Consider the following 20,698-nt stretch of genomic DNA (forward strand, 5'->3'; position numbering starts at 1 on the left):
TATCACCTGATCTCTACGCGTCGCGTCTGTGGCTGAGTGGCGTGAGATATTGGTGAAGCACGTGATCTGTGGTGTGAGAAAAGTCACGTGCGGACTTTGTGGCGAAAATCTGTGACACCAGAAGAGCGAGCCCTTATGCACGCATTCATGTTTTTGCATAAGCAAGCTTTCACTTAGAGTGATTCTGAGCAAGGATGGTTCAAATCGGAATACTTCCCACTGATAGATTTCTCAGTCATTTCACATCAGCCATGGGTTCAGCAGAACATTTCGTTTCCACCAGGCATTTACAAGGAAGTCTGTGTGATTATCAAGAAGAAGTTGGATGCCAGAGTTTACAAGCCTTCAAACTCATCATACTGATCGCAATGGTTCTGCATCATAAAGAAGGACAGAAAGTCTCTATGACTCATGCACAGTCTTGAACTGTTGAATGCAGTTACGATTCAGCACACGGGAGTTATGCCGACTCCGGAGCACCTAGTGGAGCAGTTCAGCAGTCGTGCCTGTGGAGCCATGCTCGATCTATATGTTGGATACAATGAGAGACTCATAGCAGAGACATCGCATGACCTTACCACGTTCCAGATGCCATTTTGAGCTTTGCAACTCGTCACCCTTCCGGTGGGGTTGACCAACTCAGTGCCGATCTTTCACAATGACGTCACATACATTTGCAATCAGAAATTCCTGCATTTATGGTGCCATATGTCGACAATGTCCCAGTTAAAGGTCCAGTGACTAGCTACATATCTCAAATCAGATGATAGCTTCGAGACGATCACAGGCAACGATGGTATCTGATGATTCATTTGGGAACATTTCCAAAATCTCAATCACATTGTGCAGTGAATGGAGTATGCTGGAGGTACCTTCTCAGGAATGAAGTTGATGCTTTGCATGGAAGAGATCACAATAGTCAGACACAGGTGCACCCTGATTGCACAGTTGCCAGATGAATCTCGAGTCTGGACAGTCAGAAATTGGGGCCCATGCAAGGACTTATCGGAAGTTCGAGCATTTTTAGGCACAATCGGAGTCACAAGGATCTTCATTAAAGACTTCACAAAGCGAGCGCACTCACTTGTGCAGCTCACTCAAAAAGGAGTTCTGTTTAAATTCGGCGAGGCACAGCTCAAAGCAATGAAAGACCTAAAGCAGGCATTATTGGAGTCACCAGCTTTGTGAATGATCAATTACAACTTGTCAGCACCAGTTATCCTTTCAGTGGACACTTCTCCGATCACAGTTGGATTTCAGTTGTGCCAAGGTGCAACTGACAGATCGAAAAAGCAGTTTTTCAGTCATTTCAGGTCTATCACACTCAACGATCACGAAAAGAGGTTTTCACAACCAAAGCTCGAGCTCTACGGCCTATATCATGCCTTGCGAGCACTCAAGGTCTATTTGATCAGCATTCATAACCTGATAGTCAAAGTGGATGCCAAGTACATCAAGGGCATATTGCAGAACCCAGACATCGCTCTAAGTGTAAGCATCAACTGTTGGGTCATCACCATCCTCATGTATCATTTCTGACTAGTCCACATACCAGGAGTTATGCATGGCCCAGACAGATTATCACACTGACTGAGTCAACTGAGAACGGTCGATTTTTCAGAATGGGGGAGGAGCTAGCCATGCAATCAGTTTTTGTGCTGCTGACTCAAAGTAATGATGAATCAGAAACTGTGCAAGATACTCAGGACCTGAAGTCAGTCAGCTACAAGGACGTTCCATGATCTGCACATGCCAGATGGAATGACCATCTCATCGCGTTAATCACTGACTGGCTGAAAACGTTGCAGCGACCAGAAAATTACTTGGATAAAGAATACGATCAGATGCTTAAGTATGCACTTCACTTCTTCAAACGAGACAGACATCTCTGGAGAAAGGATGGACAAGGATCACACAAGTTGGTCATACTATCAGAAAACTGACTACGAGTCCTCGCTGGAGCACATGATAAGCTAGGACACCGAGGCATTGTTCTGACTTGGTCATTGATTCGTGAACAATTTTGGTGGCCTGATGTCGTGGTTGACATTGCTTGGTTCATCAAGACGTGCGTAGTATGTCAAAAGTGACAGATTCACCAGATTCTCATACCGCCGATGGTTGCAATGCCAGCGCCAATATTTGCAAAGATATATATTGACACGATGCATATGCCGCCCTCAAATGGATTTAAGTACATCGTGCAGGGTCAGTGTTCGCTCACCCACTATCCTGAATTCTGTATGCTGCGAGCAGAATCTGTGAAGGCCCTCAGTAATTGGATTTTTGAAGATATACTCTGTCACTGGGAAGCACTATTGAAAATCATAACCGACAACGGCGCACCATTCGTAAAAGCAGCAGCCTATCTGGAGAAGAAATATCACATCAAGCACATCCAGATAAGTGGCTACAATTCACGTGCAAACAGAATAGTTGAGCGACCACATTTTGACATTTGCCAAGGTCTATTTAAGGCTGCTGACAGAGAGGAGTGCAAATGGAGTCAAGTCGCACATTCAGTTTTCTGGTCAGAAAGAGTCACAGTTAGAAGATGCATGGGTTGTTCACCCTACTTCACCATCATGGGCACTCATCCTGTCTTACTGCTGGACATAGTTGAGGCAACATATATGATTCCAGCACCAGTCGGGATGGTGACAATGACCGACCTGATCACGAGTCGAGCAGAAGCACTACAAAAGCACTGAGAACAAGTCATGAGGATCCACAACACAGTCTACAAGGCCAGGAGAAAAGCAGTGAGGCGATTCAAGTGAGTCCACAAGAATGCGATCAAAGATTTCAATTTCAAGTGTGGAGACCTAGTCTTGGTTTGGCATACGCAGATTGAGAAAGCACTCAATCGAAAAATGTGACCACGATATATAGGACCATATATTGTGTTGGTTCACAATTGGGGAGGAGCCTACATGCTCTGCGAGTTAGATGGAGCTGTACTGGACTGACCGATCACAGCATTCAGGGTGGTACCATTCACAGCAAGGAAGAAATGTTGGATGCATTGGAAGCCAGATTGAAGGAGATGCATCAGTCAAACGATCAAGGAGAAGAGGAACTGGATGAAGAACGAAAAGATGAGGAGTCAGGGGATGAAGACGAAGGACTGCAAGACCAGTACGATGCAAATGAGTCAGAATAGACAAGTATAGGGATTCAAACTAATAATTCAATTGTATATAGGCAAGGACTCAGCTAGGGACTCAAGAGACTCAAGGACTCGAACAAGACAACACTATTTTGTGACATCTCACTTAATATTTCATTCAGGAAAGCTTGCGCAAGGTTTTCGGCATCCAGGTTTATTCAAGCAAACTAACTAGTACATTGCTCCATGTGCAGAGGGAGAGATCACGATAGAGATACGAAGAACCATGCAGACAGCCCGCTTTGAGTCCCCAGCACATACCCATCATGCACCAACAACATTATGGCTTGCGAGCCCTCAAGGCCTGATTCTTCTCGTGAAGCTGCTGCAACAGCGCGATCATCCACTCAAGTTGTGTACTGGTTTCGGAAGGCTCAATGGTGGCTGGCAAAGAGCTAAATGGCTCTGACTTTATGATCGCAGCTTTAAAAGAGCCCTTTGCATGAGCCTTGCCTTTTGACGAGTGTGGCTTGAGAACCTTAGTAGATGGAACAACAATGGTGCTGGCGTGGGCATGTTGCATCATGATGTTATCTGGGTCGGAGTCGTTGAAGTGAGGACACTTGAGAGGCCTGTTGAATTGGCCTAGTGAAGTCGTTAGCAAGGAAGTAATGATGCCGAAAGGGACATACCACATGGCAGCAGAGGAATCACCAACTTATGACGAGAAGGCCCAGCAGTGCCCTTCTCTTGCTTGATGGTAACAACCTCAGGTGTGCCTTCAGCATCGGACTCGGCATTGGGCTCAGGCGTGTCAGGCAAGGTATGGACCGAACCTGGAGGGAGGTCAGTTAGCCAGGAACAAAACTGAAAGAGGGGAGGCCTACGAAGGTGTGGGGCCAGGGCAATCACAGTTTCATATTCATCAATCGGTGTGTCCAGCAGGAGCTCGAGCTCCATGGAATAATTGCTGCTGGCAGTGTTCGCATCGTGCATCTGCTCATCATACATCTGGCATCTTGGGCAGTGGCCAGTCCTTCTGATGGTACAGCTTTTTTGGTGAAAGCCATCCATCGGCATCATCAATGTTAGGGACTGTATCACTCATCCACCACTTGCAGGCCATGTGGTCATGGTAACACTTGCAGCATTTAGGACAGAACTCACTTAATGTGCAAGTGTGAGACACCTTGTCGGAAAGAAGGCAGTAGCAACACTGGGAAGAGGAATTAGCAATGGAAAAGTGTGGGCCAGGCAAGCACTTACCAAACAAGCGATAGACAGCTTCTGCCAAGCCAGGAGATACTCTGGAGGAAGGGAGTGATCATGAAAGGTATGCACAGGCATGCGCACATACTGGTCCTCCGAGTTCGTAGTTATTTTGGAAGCCTTGGTGAACTTGCGACCGTGACCCTTGCCCTTCTTCGGATGCACTGGCGAGAGGTTTAGAAGGTTTCCACTCATGAACTCGACCTCATCACTATTGCTGTCATCCTCATCATTGCTGGAGACCTCAATAACCTCAGAGCCTTGTGCGGAAGGTGATTCAGTGACCACAGTAGCAAGTGGAGGATCAACTTTCATAGCCACAGCACCAGAGTCAGAAGGAGGGTTGATAGCAACTGGGTTTGTTGCACAGGCCTGGAACTCAAACTTTGGGACAGGAATACCAATAGCAGCAGGAGCCATGACAGGTGCAGCTACTACAGAAGAAGAGGTCAGAGCAACAGAGAGAAAAGCATCATCAGTGCCGGTGGAAGCGGTCAGAGAGTCAGAGGCCATGACCTCCCCAGTATTAGAAGGCATGTGAGCAGAAGCCTCAGTCACCAGAGGGGGGCTCAGATCCTAGGAGAGTCGAAGGATCATGTTAACAAAAGATAGTGGATCACAGTCTGGTGCATGCACCTTGCTCGCTGAAAAGGCAGCAGCTCACTTGGGCGAGATCAACTCCTCACACCACGAAAGCCACGATGGCTGTACAAAGGCATCGAGATGTGCCTGAGCCTTGTGGCAAAACTGGGTGTAGCATGTTTGCGACACCATGTCCAAGAAGGTGCAAAGATCATGCTAGAAATGAAGAGAGTTATCCGGTTGCGAGTACAACGGCGTGATCACTTACCACAGCAGAAAGGAACTTGCGTATGAGAAACTCGAAGTCCATGGCTGGGTCGAGGGGCTCTGCCTCACGAAATGCCTCCCAAGCAGAATAAACGATACCCATGACGGCGTCCTTTGGGTCCGCTGCCTATGTGTCAAGGACAGAAGTTAGCAATGCAAAAAGCCAAAGGTAGGAAGACAGGTGCACCTTGCGAGGAGAGGCAACTGGAGTTGCAGGATGCTGAGAAGATGAAGGCATAGTGGGGTGACCCATCATCGAGCTGAAAGAATGAGGTAGAGGGAGAGGACAGTTAGGCGCCATCGGACACTGAAGACAATTTCGAACTAGCCATGCTCGGACATGCAAACATGTCATTAAAACCTCATGGTATCATCCTCTACCATGTGGTAGAGCCAGTTGGCTTTCTCAGGGAGCCAGTTCAAGTGACTCAGATGGAACTTCTTATGTGGGACCAAAATCAAGCCAACTCTGATTGAGGCTACCGAAACAATGGATCTACAGCATGAAGTCAGAGACGAACACATTTGGACTACTGTACATGAGAAAGCGGAGTACATGAAGGACAAATTGAGATGGTTCTAGGCTACGTGACTTTCCCATTCACAGCCAGGAAGGTCTTCAAGAACTGGAGATGATCGCTAATGTGGGTCGCCTCCACAACCAGTCGTGCACGCTCCTGAGTATAGATCTTGATCAATAGGGCATTGGGAATGGCCAGCCCACGAACCTCACTAAGAATCCTCTTGGTCTCTGCAAGCGATTTGGCATCTGCAATCATGAAAGGGATAAAGTCAGTATTGCAGCCTTTGTGATCAAGAAGACGAAAAGCTTACTAGAGGGAGGCTAGACAAATGAGCACTTGAGGTGCGACACTCAGCAGTGAATGCAAGCCTGCCCACTGTGGTCAGAAGGCATGATCATGCAGTCCCTGTCCACCAAGCACTTGAAACACTGGTGGCCAGAATGTAAGCAATGAGCTGAATATGAAGAAAGCGACCAGGCGCACCTTGGTATGCGGCCATGGCTTGCCGAAGCTCAGAAACACGATCTGCACACACTTTGGGAGAGCGTGGATGGTGACGTAGTACTCGTGCAGTGTATCTGACTCAGAAGACTTGATGGTGACCACGGACGACATCGTACTCATGACAGACGCAGAACGCAACTGCACCCTCGGAGTCGCTGCAACAACTTCAGGTTCACGCTTGACCACATCCTGAAGAATCTGCGCTATAGCAAGAGACATGGCAGAAGGAGGAGGAACATGTCAGCTATCATAGTCTATCCACCAGCAGCTAATCGGGATGGTCTGCCCAGGGAATGTACGGTCGCGCTGATCCACAAAAATGTCGTTCGCCGTGTATGCCATTTTAAAGTGATCACAAATATGATTGTGACCTTCAGGGAACTTGGCAAAATTGTCACAGTCTGCAGCCTCAATAATCTCTCGCATAATCTCAGTCATCGCAGCAGGAGAACGAATTGGGGCAGTGGTCCCAACAGCATCGGAATAACCTCTCAGGGAGGAAGGGACCACTGCTGGGATCCAATCGAAGTCAGGGCTCACGTTCAGCATGAGCCAGTCATACACTGAATTGACCTCATGCAGCAAACTTTTGGCACGGTCTGGATAGTCACAGGTCATGCATAACTGGAAGGCCACAGCATTGACTGGCAGAAGGCAGATCGCAACATGGAATACTCACCTCATAAGTGAAAAATGACGTGGCCCAGCCCTGTCAGACCAAGGCATGAGCATCGGGAGTGGGTGATGTGAACACAAGATTATCCAGGTGCTGCAGTAGTGAAATGCAAGCACTGTCAATGGGGTAGACACTGCAAGCTCGAGCAGCGAGGCTGAAGACACCATTGACATGGGACATAGCAGTGAAGGACCAGGGAACTGACAGCGAGGGCATGCTATCTAAAGTACAGAAGCCCGATGGACTGAGGATGATCCAAATCTCAGAATGGGGGAGGTGATATGCACTGAGATATTCTGCGATCAGAAAAACACCAGAAACTGTGTTCGACTATCGCACAATCGGATAGCGGGTCACTGCAATTCGAAAAGACAAACACTGAGCTGGAACAGTCCAGAGTGGGTGAAGAAGACTTTACTGACAGCCTGAGGAAACAGAACTGTGTGAAGGGGTCAGAAGGTGAAACATGAGGTGCAGAAATGATGAGCAAGCCATGAGGAAGCATAGCCAATTACGAGGTGCAGTGCGAGAAGTGAAACATGACCAATTAGGCAACTCAGAAATGAGCAAGTGTGCTAATGGAAGATAGGGTAGCGGACCGACGGACCCTGACAGGGCCAGACTTCCAGTTCCCTGACTGTATGATACAGAGAAAGAACAGGGACGAGCTTTGCGACAGGTTTTTCAATGGATCGGAAACACAATGTATGATCAGAAACATGTTTCAGCAACTCAGCTGGCTCATTTCTGATCCACTATATAATCTACACTATACATACACGGCAGACATGATGCGATTTATCAATGTGGGAAATTATGTGTGAATGTCAACTGATTTCTTACACATGTGACAAATATTTGCAACCATGGCATTTTATGTTGAAAATGTTTCACATTGGCTGTGAATGTGCACTATTTACTGGTTAAATGCTAAATTGGCAAAGCTTTGCCAAAAATGTAAGACATCAGCTGACATTCCCACACGATTTTCTACATTTATAAATCGCATCACATCTGCTGTGATAGAAATAATAAGAGAGTTTTACATGGAGTTTCCCCACACAGCAGTGCTCAGTTCTCATCTTGTCTATGCTAGGACATCATGCCCGACTACGTCTACGTCTATTGCGATCATGTTCTACATCTCTGGGATTCTCGACACCAAGAGAGGCAGCACTCTCAGCAGTGGCCTCTAGCTCGACTCAGGTTTCAGCCAGATAAGACACGTTATCATGTTCTCGTATCTCATGCCATCGCATTTTGCTTGCACGCCACCAGTCACGAGTCTCAAACCAGGATTCCGTCTCTATTGGATCCCGTAGCCTAGCTAGTGCTCAGGAGTTCATTGTTAGTGCTCGTTCCCATTCGGAGACATCCAGGGATTCATTGTTGACACTCATTCCAGTCAGAAGTGCTCAGGGCTTCATTGTCGATGCTTATCCCAGCTTGGAGACAGTTAGGGGTTGCTCGTCGGTGCTTGACCAGCACTTTCCAGATATAGAAGGTTCTTGTGCCCCAGCCCAGACCTTCAGCCACCACAGTTCACGAGTACAGAAGTTGCCAATCGCATTTGACACCCACACACCTCCGCATTCCAGCTTTCGACTGTTTCCCAGTTGGAGGCATCCATACAGTCGAGTCCCACACTCACCGATCCAGAACATTTGACAATCTGACTCCATTTCAAGCATCACAGCTGAACGACTCACAGCTGCCCGTCGCTGTGTTATCATCTGAAGTTTCCTGTGACCATAGCCCAAAGGGAATGCAGACAGACAGAGCCCCAGTTCGCCTTCCACCAGTAGGGGTTTGGTTAGGAGTGCTGCTCATGGCCAGAACACGGTTGAGCATATCATTTCTGGAGCCCACCGCGAGGGGTGGAGAGAATTTAAAGTTTCACAGCACCGAGTCATCAGCCTTACGATCAGAGATCGAAGAAGGAGTTTGGTATCCCCTTGAAACAGAGTCAGGATTACCACAATAGGTGAAACATCGGATGAAGAAGTCTTCTCGTCATTCAATCAAAGACTCAGGTGACTACACGAGTTTCAGAGGGCCGGATTCGAGCGAGCAAAAGAAGGCCGACCACACTTAGCCAATTTTTGACCATCTCCATCATTCGAAACACATTCCTCAGCTTCACAATCCACATCACCAGCTTCTAGAACCCCAAGTCCACTTAGTTTGCTTACCCCACTATTGCATCATCCGTCCAAGTCTTCTACAGTAGAAGCACAGTCGGAACACATCTCCGAGGCTTTGTCGCAAGAAGTTTCACTTAGGACCCTTCTAGATGAGCTAGAAACAGCCCTCGCAGCTGAACAAGTGTCAAATCCAGTCCAGAACCCTACTCAAACACTTAATTTCCTGATCACCACAGCCACAGTCACGATGGGAACAGTAATAACCAATCAAATGCCATTCTGTGGCAATCGATCGGCACCTACCTTTGATCCCAATCAGCCAAGAACTCTCTTTCGCTTCTTTGATGACCTAGAAATCCTATTTATGTGTTGCCAAGTAAACACTGAAGCAGAAAAGAAGCTATGGGTGAAATGTTACCTCAATATAGACGTCGCCGACCTCATTGAGTCACTTCCAGAATATACAGATCGAACAAAGACCTATGTCGATCTGCGACAAGTACTCCAAGAGCTGTATTCAGGTGCAGATACAGAGCACAAATGGGAAGTGCAAGACATGGATCTCTTAGTCAGAGAGTGAGCCCAACTGGGAATTCAGACCATCGCAGAACTAGGGAACTATCATGGAGAGTTCCTAGCTATCACCTCATTTTTCATTGGCAAGACTCGCATTTTGGAGTCAGAACGCAATCGCGCATTCATTCGAGGATTTTTGCCTGAGCTATGGAATCAGATTTCGCAATGCCTACAGCTGAAGCAGCCAGACCATTATCCAGATGATCCCTACTTAGTAAATGACATCTATAAGCCAGCAAAGTTCGTGTTGCATGGCACTAGCGCAGGGCCGACCACAGTAAAGCTGACTACAACTACGTCGACTAGCAGTGCACCAGCGATCAAGAGTGAAGATATCTCATTGCTTGTTGAAAGCTTTTTTTTTTGTACATTTATTTCTATACCGCGCTATGCATGGTTGGTAGGGTAAAATACATGTGGTTACCGTGCGACGAAGTATCAATGTGCGGACTATGGGCGAGATTGAGAAAGGTCTCCAGGACCGTAAAACAGTAAACTATCCGAGGTCTGGTGGGGCTAGCGATGCAGCCGTGAATGAAGAGGTGTGGGATATGAAAGAGGTGAGATGATGAACGCCGTCTGGACGGCTACACAGACGGTGCAGGTCCCAGGATGTAGGCTTGAGTTGGTGAAAGAGCAGGTGCCGGGCATGCGTGTGCCTCGGGCAATGGAGCAGAGTGTGCTCACGTGTGCTGGGGGTTGTTAGGTTGCATAAAGAGGGGGAACCATGGAAGTGACAAGCAGGGCCAGCCATTCCAAAAAGAGAGGAAAAATAAGGAGCCAGGTAGCCGTAGCCGGTTAAGGCTTGGGTCAACCTGGCTTTGATGTCACATTCAAAGTAGTGATCAAGATAAACAGGATGTAGCGTAAGGGTCAGCTGACACAGCCAGGCAGAACGTAACGTGGTGGGATGATCAGTGGAAGTGAACTTGGTTCGCCAGGAGGTGGTCGCTCGCTCTCGTGCTCAGCGCTGGGTCCATGTTGAAGTGGGTAGGATACTATCAGGTAGGGACGTGCCCTCCTTGGCTAGACAGTCTGCCACCTCATTTCCCAGCACGCCATGGTGGCCAGGGACCCAGAGCAGTGAAATAGTTAAAAGAGGGTATCGCTTCATGAGAGGAGCGAGAAGTGCTCGAAAGCGAATGGAGAATGGCTGCCCACTGTGCGGATGCAGGAACAGAATATTGAACAGTGCAGCTCTATTGTCCGTGCAGAGGTAGATGCATGTGATATTGGGATAGGTCTCCAGAAAACTGGCAAAGCAGCTGGAGACCACCACCATGGCATAGAGCTCAGCATCGTAAACCTCAGCACAGTGGCCTAAGCTCCACGTCCACTCATATTTTATGGCCCTCTGATGGATGATACATGCACCTGCACCTGCTCTTCAATTGTGGAGGGCCAGCGCCAGTGTGTCGACCTGGGAACCATCTGTGAAGACCCACAAGGCCTCAGGGGATGGGATAGAAGAATGGAGAAGAGGGTAAAAGAAAGTATGTAAATAGTCCTCAGAACCCTCCTTAGTAGGGGGAGGGATGGTGATGGAGACACAGTCTCTCCATGGGTGAGCGGACACCCACGGAGGTTGGAGCCATGGGTGAAGTTGCACAGTGCAGTCAGGCAGTTCGCATTCGAGGACGTCCACCGCAGAGTTGCCATAATGCACGGGGATGTTGGGGTTGAGGAGGGAGAAGTTTGGTGGGTGGGCAGAATGGTTCGCTGCGAGGCAGTGAGACACGGGATGATTCGAGGGGAGGGTGAGCAGGCAGGTGGCAGCTAAGCCATTGAGTTTGTCGAGCTGCTGGCGCATCGGCAGGATGCTGGAGATAAGGTTGAGGGCAACCTGGGGCGTAGACCTTCAGGCACCCAGAAACCATCGTAAGGCATTGACTTGGACCTGCTGGAGAGGGAGAAAGAGTGAGCGTGGTCCCCATGGGTCATACCACATGGGGCTGCCAAAAGTAAGGACAGGGAGGATGGTGGTGAGATAAAGGAGGCGCACTTGCGCAACTGTCATGCCGTGCTGGGTGTTAGCCAGCATGCGGAAGGCAGTGACATGAGAGGTTGCCCTCGAGGCCATGACACAGATGTGGTGAACAAAGGACAGTCATTGGTCAAACCATATCCTGAGCCAGCGGAGATATGGTGCAGGGCAGATGGTGACCTGATTCCCCTGCCACTGAACTCGCAGCGTGGGGTTAATGTCGAGGGAATGGTTGGGGGAGGTGAAGTGAATGAGCTCAGTTTTGGCCATGCCAATGGTGAGCCTGAGCTGGTTCAACATGTGCCCGACGCGTGGCAGGGTGCGTTGGATGACAAGAGCATTTTCATTCAAAGAAAGAGAGACGACGAGGAGGGAGAAATCGTCCACGTAACCACCAGTGGACTGTTGGGGATGAACAAAAGGATTGAGAGATGCATAGAGGGGAGAAGAATAGATAGTGGACAGGACAGGTGAAAGGGGGGAACCTTGTGGAATGCTGAGAGCAGCGACAGAATAGGACGGACCGAGCTTGGAGTTGAGCTTAGGACAGACCGTGCAAGACGAGAGAAATGACATGGTCCAACAGATTTCGTTGGCCAGAAAACCCATGGAAAGCAGGCCGGAATGAAGGATATCATGACGTATATTATTATAGTAACCTTCCATGTCCATGCACAGGAGGGTGGCTGAAAAGCTGTTCTCTCATGCTGTGCGGACGTAATGCGTGAGGACGATGCCGGCATCCACAACAGAATGCTGACCCTGCCTGCCAAACTGGGAGCCTGGAACGAGATTGTGGACTCCGATCTGGAAATTAAAATGAGCGGAGAGGACCTTTTCAAGCACTTTGCTCAGGGTCTCAAGGAGCGCGATAGGGCAGTGAGCCTTGGAGACGGTATAGTCTGCCTTGCCCGGTTTGGGCAAGTACACAACTGCAGCTTCCTTCAGAGATGTGGGCAGATGACCCGAGCGCAAAGATGCAGAGAGAAAATGAAAGAAGAGATCTCACGCACTGGACTGTCAGACCCATTTTAGAAGGCACCAGGAGGTACCAGACACTCCTGGTGCAGAATAATTAGATGCTGATTCTATAGCTGTCGTCACTTCAGATAGCAGAAGTGGGTGGGCAGATCTCACGGGTGGAGGAGCAGATGCAAAGAGAGGAGGCAGATCAGGAAGAGGAGGAGACAGGGGGAAGTAGAAATGAGTGAGTAGCTGACCCACATCAGCTGGCAGGGAGCCCACTTCCCCACCCATGCGAATAACAGGTAGGGGGGCACTCGCACTCCTTTGGTCCAGGAGGCAAGGCGCCATGGGTTGACGTGTTGGAGATGAGCAAGTGCCTCACATGCCCAGTCTTTTCATGCTTGGTGGATGGTTGTAGACAAGGCGCATTTGGCCTCGCATCTTTCATCTCGGGAGGTGGTGGTTTGCACGCGGACATGGGCCAGATCACAGGAGTCATTCCACCAGAGCTGTGAGGCGCGGTGAGCATGGGCGCACTGTGGAAAGACTTCCTGATTAGCGGTGATTAGAGCCCACATCAGAACGTGGGCTCCCTCCTCTAGATCATCAACAGTAGAGTAGGTGGAGTAGGGTAGTGACATAGTAAGCTCACGGTCGAGGCAGGACAGCCAATCCCTGCATCGAGATACATCTACTCTAAAACTCAGGTCAACTGGGACCAGATGGGCAGTGTGGGAGAGAATGGTGGTTAGCATAGCATGATCAGACTCGAAAGGGGTGGACACTGCAGCCACTCCGTGAACATGAAAGTGTTCACTGGAGATTGCGCAGATCAGGTCGATGATCATCCCTGAGAGTGGGTCGTCACCGACCATGTGAGTGGGTTGGTCAAGATCGTTAAGCAAAATGAGAGCTTCACGTTCGAGCCACTGAACGAAGGTGGATGAAACAGGACTAGTTAGGCGTAGAGTATAGCCAGTCCATGACCAAAGGGGGTTGTGAATGTTAAAATCACCACTGATGATGAGATTTGCTTTGGATGGGAAAGGGATATTACAGAGAATGGGGAGGATGTGATGTGAGATCGCATGCCCTCATTATAGCAATTGATAGCAAAGAACAAGTGTGTGGGGTCAAAGCGAGAGACAAAGTGAACGATAACTAGGTCTGGATCCGTTATCAGATCGGTGCGCATGGAAATATGATAAGTGTCAAGTAAGCCACGCCGGACCAGGATGCTGGCTCGAGGGTGCGGTAAGGCAGTGGTGGAAGAAAAATGAAAGGCATCCAGACCATAGGGCTGGACGTTGACATGGTCATAAACAGTGGTGCCAGATTCGGAGCTGTGGGGGGGTCGATGCCAATCTGGCCCCACCACAGCTCCTGGAGGAAGTATATATCATAGCAAGAGGAAGAAACCAAGCCGTGGACACGCGGATTAGACCAGGCCACATTCAGATGTGCGGTTGTGAGATTCATGATGAAGAGTTTGATCGCGAAATGGGGATGCGGTAATCTTTCCGTGCAGGACAGGTGGTATCAGCTGTGCTGTGGCCATTGGTGCCACAGATGACACAGAAAAAGTGAGTAGGATCACAGGGCTGCTTGCTCGGGCAGTTTTCATGATTACACATAAGGCAGGCATGATGATGCATGTCCGCCGTATAGTCAGTTTTACCACAAAAGTGACACACAGGGGTACACTTCTTGCAGTGGCTCTCGAGGTAAGTGAGTCGCCAGCATCGCATGCACTGATGGAAGATCGGTCTGTCCTTGGACTTTTTGACCATCATATGGGAACCATAGAACCAAATGAATCCAGCGGTGTCACCATGGTTATCACGCCCAAGAAGGTTACGTGCGCAGAAATCACGGTGGGTGTCTTCGACAGACACGATGATGGAGGACTTACTGAGCTGCTCCCGCCGCTCGCTGGGAATGATAAAGCCAGGAAGGCCATTGAAATGGACCATGGAAAACATGAAATTATGGCGCAGCTCCACCAGGATCTCTTTCTCAGTGAGCATAGCACCCATGTCTGGGTGGCGGAGAGGGCAGCTCAGAATAAAGAGCTTCATAACTGGTGCAAGCCGGCAGAAATCCTGAGGCACAGTGGCCTGCTCATGCAGTTCTGGTGCAGGTGAGGATGCATGGGGCATGACACCCAGGAGATGTCTGATAGGGCAGAGACACTCACAGATGAGAGCATCCGGTGACTCATTGGAAAAGACTGCCATGACCTTGGAAGGTCCAGCGAAATGGAGATCGAGAAAACTTACCTTAGCCCACGCTGGCATTTTGCGCAGGCAGGTGTGGATCTTAGCATACCATTGGGGCATAGTTCTGCCCTCTATGATGGTAGCGTGCTATGCGGGGGTGATGAGTAGCACGTAGCTCTTCTCTCGAGACTTGGCAGCCACCTGAGCCATGGTAGGGGCCCCAGGAGGTGGTGCATTAGGCTGGGCTATGGTCACGGTGGTGGAGCTGACAGTCTGTTGGTGATGGGGTGGCAGAGGCGGTGGATTCTGTGGGCCAAGCGGCTTGGGCAGGGAAGGTGGCAGAGGCAGCCAGTTGTGTGCAAGCTGCACTTTGACAGCTGAGAGCCTCGTGGTGATGGCCGTGTTGCCCATGTGGATGCCATCCTCCACCGCTTTGGTGATGGCAGCCTGAATGTCGATGTTCATGGACAGGGCTTCACCGTGGTGGGGGTGCTGGTATTCCAGTTCATGTTCCTCCCCCTCTAGCTCATCATCCAGGGCAGGGTTGAGGCAGAAAAAGTGGTCGAGGATTTGAAGAGCCGCCATACCAGGGTCCAAGTTGTTGATGTCAGAGTCAGCCGGCAGCTCAATGTGGAACTCGCGGATGATGGTGGTGAGCTTGGTGACGACATGGGAGGTGTCGTCTAGATAGGTAGTGGGGTTGGGGTGGTCGATGGCGATGTTTATGGCCTCCTCCAGAGCCCGCACAGAGTTTCTGACATGGCACAGAAGGCTGCCAAAGTGGTTGATGACCCTGTCCCGTCCCTCCAATTTGGAGGTCCAAGACAGTGTAGCAGCCAGAGCAGGTGGAGTGGGTGGAACAGTAGCAAAAGAATGCACTGGAGGAGTAGGCTCAACGCCAAGAGCCACCATGTCAACGTTGCTGGCGGTCGTGGGTTGGGTGCCTAAAGCGAACATGGTGGTTACGGAACAAGAAGGATTGATTGTTTGAAAGCTTGGTCAAGTCAGTTCAGACACTCACAGCAGCTGTGACTGGAGGAGTTGTGAAGCAGAATGGGAGTCAAACTGTGACTGCAAGCAGACCACCAGTCACAAATGAAAATCTGAGTGGATTTTGCCACTATTGTGGAGAAGCCGGAGGCATGATCGAAACATGCAAGCATGTCGAGGAGGACATTAAGAGTGGCAAGTGCATGTGCAATGCAGCCAGAAAAGTTGTCCTTCCAAATGGCACCTTCGTCCCTCGCACAATTTCAGGCATCACGATTCACGATCAGATTTATGAGTGGCACAGATGGAACCAGACTCCAGTCATGGCATCGGTCTCAGCAGCAAATCTATTTGAGGTCTCAGAAGACAAAGCCAGCTCATTATTGCTAGGCACAGAAGATAGGATCGAAGCTCTGAAGCAAGAGTTGTTCAATCTGAAGTGATCACGACCAGTCTTCGACAGAGTTCATATGCCACCGAGGTGACCGGCAGAAGCGGCCGCAAAGCCAGCACAGTCTGAGAAGGCACCCAAACAGCAGAAGCCTCAGGTGGAGCCAGAGAAGGCCACTGAGAGCGCACCGAGTTCGTCTATGCCAGTAGTCGCAGACCCAGTTCCAGAGCATTCTTTCTAATCAGTTCGAGATGCAGTATACGTTCCACTGAACATGTGTCATTTTGGGCAAGCACCAAAGCCTGGAGCATGAGATGTGGCTTGTCGCAATGCACCACCAGTCTACCAGCCAGAGCTTGCGACTACAGTATTCGAGCGATCAATGAAGTCATCAGCAGTAACGTTGTCCATGGAGGAGTTGCCGTCAATACTGCCAGATGTGCGCAACAAGTATCGTGAAGCATGCACACTGAAGCAAGTAGTACCTCCAAGTGCGACTGGAATGGTGATGATCTTCGAAAATGCGAAGACAGCAGTTCTACGATCGGACAGGAGGAAGAGTTCACCTGTTGAGGGGAGCCTTTAGCAGTGACGGGTTCAGTCATTCCCGATCCATATGATGCCTACTTGAAGCACGTTCACAATGGAGAAGAGCCAGAACAGTTGACAGTCACAAAAGACTTGCATGCATTGCGATCGATAGTCACCCTCATCGACAACAAGGAGCGAGTACAGGCGATCCTAGATTCAGGATGCCAGATTGTCGCAATGTCAGAAGACATCTGCCATTCACTGGGACTCATCTATGATCTGACAATAAAGCTCAACATGCAGTCTGCGAATGGAGAAGTCGACCAGTCACTCGGACTCATTCGCAACGTACCATTCCAAGTCAGAGATATCGTCCTCTACTTGCAAATTCATGTCATTTGCACAGCCGCATACGATATTCTTTTAGGATGACCATTTGACGTGCTCACCAAGAGCATGGTGCACAACTTCTTCAATGGAAACCAGACAGTTACAATCATATGTCCCAACACAGGAAGAGTCACAACGATACCAAAAGGACCACCACGAGTCAGGGCACAGCATTTGTGATTGAAGAATCTGGGTTTTCACTAGTGGAAGATATGAGTACTGAAAGCAGTGGGATGGCATTAATCATTGATGTAAGCAGCAAAAATACCTGTATCATATCAGCCTATTCCCCAGTCGTATCTTCCGATCCCATTTCCATTCAGTCAAGCTATTTGCAAGCCTCAGGACAGGCCCTTGATGCAGTATCATCATTGTACACAGTCACCTCAGATTTTTTACCGACCCCTCGAACCTCGACTTCATGACTGCTACAGATGATCATAGGTCACAATTGCGATCAAGAGTCAAGCTCGAGAGCAGGCTATGCTGTGACCAAGAAAAAGTACAAGCCAGTCATGCTCAAAACTTGACCAGTAATCGCATCGGTACCCGAGCAATTTTGAATCATTTGATGGATACATGGAGATCCTTTGCGACACCTACCTAAGCTTCCAGAGTGGCCGGGTCCATTCTTTTTAACCAGTCACTATATGAAGGAATGCATGGAGGTTTTGGATGTGATGCACCAGCCAGGATTCTTATTGCCAGAACAGCGAGCCCTCATGCACGCGTTCATGTGTCTGCACAATTAAGCATTTGCTTGGAGCAATTCTGAGTGAGGACAATTCAAGTCACAGTATTTTCCGCTGATTGATTTCTCAGTCATTCCACATCAGCCATGGGTTCAGCGGAACATTCTGATTCCACCAAGCATTTACGAGGAAGTCTGCACAATTATCAAGAAGAAGCTGGATGCTGGAGTCTACGAGCCCTCAAACTTCTCATATTGATCACGATGGTTCTGTGTCATACAGAAGGATGAAAAGTCTCTGCGACTCATTCACAGTCTCAAACCACTCAACGCCATCACAATCCAGCACTCGAGAGTTACACTGACTCCGAAGCATCTAGCAGAGCAGTTCAGCAGTCATGCCTGTGGAGCCATGCTTGATCTATATGTTGGATATGATGAGAGACTCATAGCGGAGACATCGCATGACCTCACCACATTCCAGATGCCTTTTGGCACTTTGCAACTTGTCACCCTTCCGATGGGATGGACAAACTCGGTGCCGATCTTCCACGACGACGTCACATACATTTTGCAATCGAAAATTCCTGCGTTCACCATGCCGTACATTGATGATGTCCCAGTCAAAGGTCCAGCGACTAGATATCTCAATTCAGACAAAAGCTTCGAGATGATCGCAGGCAATGATGGCATTCGACGATTCATCTGGGAACACTTCCAGAATCTCAATCGCATTGTGCAGCAAATGGAGTATGCTGGAGGTATCTTCTCGGGAACGAAGTTAACGCTATGCGCCAAAGAGATCACGGTCGTCGGACACAGGGGTACTCTGATTGGATGATTGCCAGATGCATTGTGAGTCTGGACAGTCAGAAATTGAGGCCCATGCAAGGACCTATCAGAAGTTCGAGCTTTTCTAGGCACGATCAGAGTTGCAAGGATCTCTATCAGGGACTTCGCAAAGCGAGCGCACTCGCTTGTGCAGCTTACTCGGAAAGGAGTTCCATTTGAATTCAGCGAGGTGCAGCTCAAAGTGATGGAAGACCTAAAGCAGGCATTATTGGAGTCACCAGCTTTGTGAATGATCAATTACGACTCATCAGCACCAGTTATTCTTGCAATGGACACATCTCTGATCGCAGTTGGATAACAGTTGTGCCAAGGCACAACTGACAGATCGAAAAAGCGGTTTTTCAATCAGTTTGGGTCTATCACGCTCAATGACTGCAAGAGGTTTTCGCAACTGAAGCTCGAGCTCCACAGTCTATATCGCACTTTGCGAGCACTCAAGGTCTATCTAATCAGCATTCGTAACCTGATAGTTGAAGTGGATGCCAAGTACATTAAGGACATGTTGCAGAACTCAGACATTGCCTCGAGCACAAGCGTTAATTGTTAGGTCATTGCGATCCTCATGTACCATTTCTGACTAGTCCACATCCCAGGAGTCATGCATGGTCCAGATGGATTATCATGCTGACCAAGACAGCAAGGTGACCTGCCACCAGAGCTGATCGAGGACACCAACTTCGATGACTGGGTGGATCACATGAATGGCTTTATGCATCAAGTACTTCCCTGAGTGCAGCTTCTGAGTAATCCACTGTTGACCGAGGACGGTCAATTTTTCAGAACGGGAAAGGAGCCAGCCACGCAATCAGTTTTTGTGCTTCTAACTCAAAATAATGATGGATCAGAAACCATGCGAGATGCTGGGGACCCGAAGGTGGTCAGCTACAAGGATGTTCCATGATCCACATGAGCCAGGCAGAATGACCATCTTATTGCTCTAATTACTGACTGGCTAGAAATGGTGTAGCGACCGGAGAACTACTCGGACAAAGAATACGATCGAATGCTCAAGTATGTGGTCCACTTCTTCAAATGTGATGGACATCTCTGGAGGAAAGATGGACAAGGATTGCACAAGCTAGTCATATTACCAGAGAACTGACTGCGGGTCCTCACTGGAGCACATGACAAACTTGGGCATTAAGGCATTTTTCTGACTCGGTCGTTGATTCGCGAATGCTTTTGGTGGCCGAACATCGTGGCTAACATTGCTTGGTTTGTCAAGACTTGTGTAATATGTCAAAAGCGACAGATTCATCAGATTCTCATTCCACTGACTGTTGCGATTCCAGCCCCGATATTTGCAAAGATATATATCGACACAATGCATATGCTGCCCTCAATGGATTCAAGTACATTGTGCAGGGTCGGTGTTCACTCACCCACTATCCTGAGTTCTGTATGCTTTGAGCAGAAACTGCAAAGACCCTCGGCAATTGAATTTTCGAAGATATACTCTGTCACTGGGGGGGCGCTATCAGAAATCGTAACCGACAATGGCGCACCATTCGTAAAGGCAGCAGCCTATGTGGAGAAGAAATATCACATCAAGCACATCCGGATAAGTGGCTACAACTCATGAGCAAATGGAATCGTTGAGTGACCACATTTCGATGTTCGGCAAGGTCTATTCAAGGCTGCTGATGGAGCGGAGCGCAAATGGAGTCAAGTCGCACATTCCGTTTTCTGGTCAGAAAGAGTAACGGTTAAAAGACACATGGGTTGCTCACCCTATTTTGCAGTCACAGGTACCAATTCAGTCCTACCGCTTGACATTGTTGAAGCAACGTATTTGATTCCAGCCCCAGTCGGAATGGTGACAACAACTGACCTAATTGTGAGTTGAGCTGAAGCATTGCAGAAGTGCCGTAAACAGGTCGCAATAATCCATAACACAGTCTATGAAGCCAGAAGAAAAGCAGCCAGATGATTCAAGCAAGTCCACAAGAATGCGATCAAGGATTTTAACTTCAAGCGCGGAGATCTAGTCTTGGTTCAGCATATGCAGATCGAGAAGGCACTCAATCGGAAAA

At 48.9% G+C, this 20,698-nt stretch overlaps 4 protein-coding genes across 4 annotated transcripts; all 4 read right to left on the reverse strand.

Annotated features, from left to right (window-relative positions):
- Positions 1–3,449: 3,449 nt before the first annotated feature.
- LAESUDRAFT_764846 (uncharacterized protein) lies at positions 3,450–5,465 on the reverse strand (the record flags this gene model as incomplete). The annotated part of the gene is made up of 8 exons (XM_040913513.1): positions 3,450–3,754; positions 3,802–3,945; positions 3,997–4,079; positions 4,277–4,325; positions 4,376–4,416; positions 4,467–4,954; positions 5,229–5,354; positions 5,415–5,465. 8 exons carry the CDS (start codon positions 5,463–5,465, stop codon positions 3,450–3,452), a joined length of 1,287 nt encoding a protein of 428 aa, XP_040757894.1.
- Positions 5,466–5,811: 346 nt separating this feature from the next.
- Positions 5,812–6,474, reverse strand: LAESUDRAFT_764847 (uncharacterized protein; the record flags this gene model as incomplete). Its single annotated transcript, XM_040913514.1, has 3 exons — positions 5,812–5,996; positions 6,062–6,071; positions 6,235–6,474. 3 exons carry the CDS (start codon positions 6,472–6,474, stop codon positions 5,812–5,814), a joined length of 435 nt encoding a protein of 144 aa, XP_040757895.1.
- A 4,564-nt stretch (positions 6,475–11,038) lies between these two features.
- Positions 11,039–11,731, reverse strand: LAESUDRAFT_764848 (uncharacterized protein; the record flags this gene model as incomplete). Its single annotated transcript, XM_040913515.1, has 2 exons — positions 11,039–11,494; positions 11,549–11,731. 2 exons carry the CDS (start codon positions 11,729–11,731, stop codon positions 11,039–11,041), a joined length of 639 nt encoding a protein of 212 aa, XP_040757896.1.
- Positions 11,732–14,967: 3,236 nt separating this feature from the next.
- On the reverse strand, positions 14,968–15,777 carry LAESUDRAFT_764849 (uncharacterized protein; the record flags this gene model as incomplete). Its single annotated transcript, XM_040913516.1, has 1 exon — positions 14,968–15,777. One exon carries the CDS (start codon positions 15,775–15,777, stop codon positions 14,968–14,970), a length of 810 nt encoding a protein of 269 aa, XP_040757897.1.
- Positions 15,778–20,698: the final 4,921 nt, after the last annotated feature.

The sequence above is a fragment of the Laetiporus sulphureus genome, assembly GCF_001632365.1.
Source record: "Laetiporus sulphureus 93-53 unplaced genomic scaffold LAESUscaffold_90, whole genome shotgun sequence".
Classification (NCBI taxonomy): domain Eukaryota; kingdom Fungi; phylum Basidiomycota; class Agaricomycetes; order Polyporales; family Laetiporaceae; genus Laetiporus; species Laetiporus sulphureus.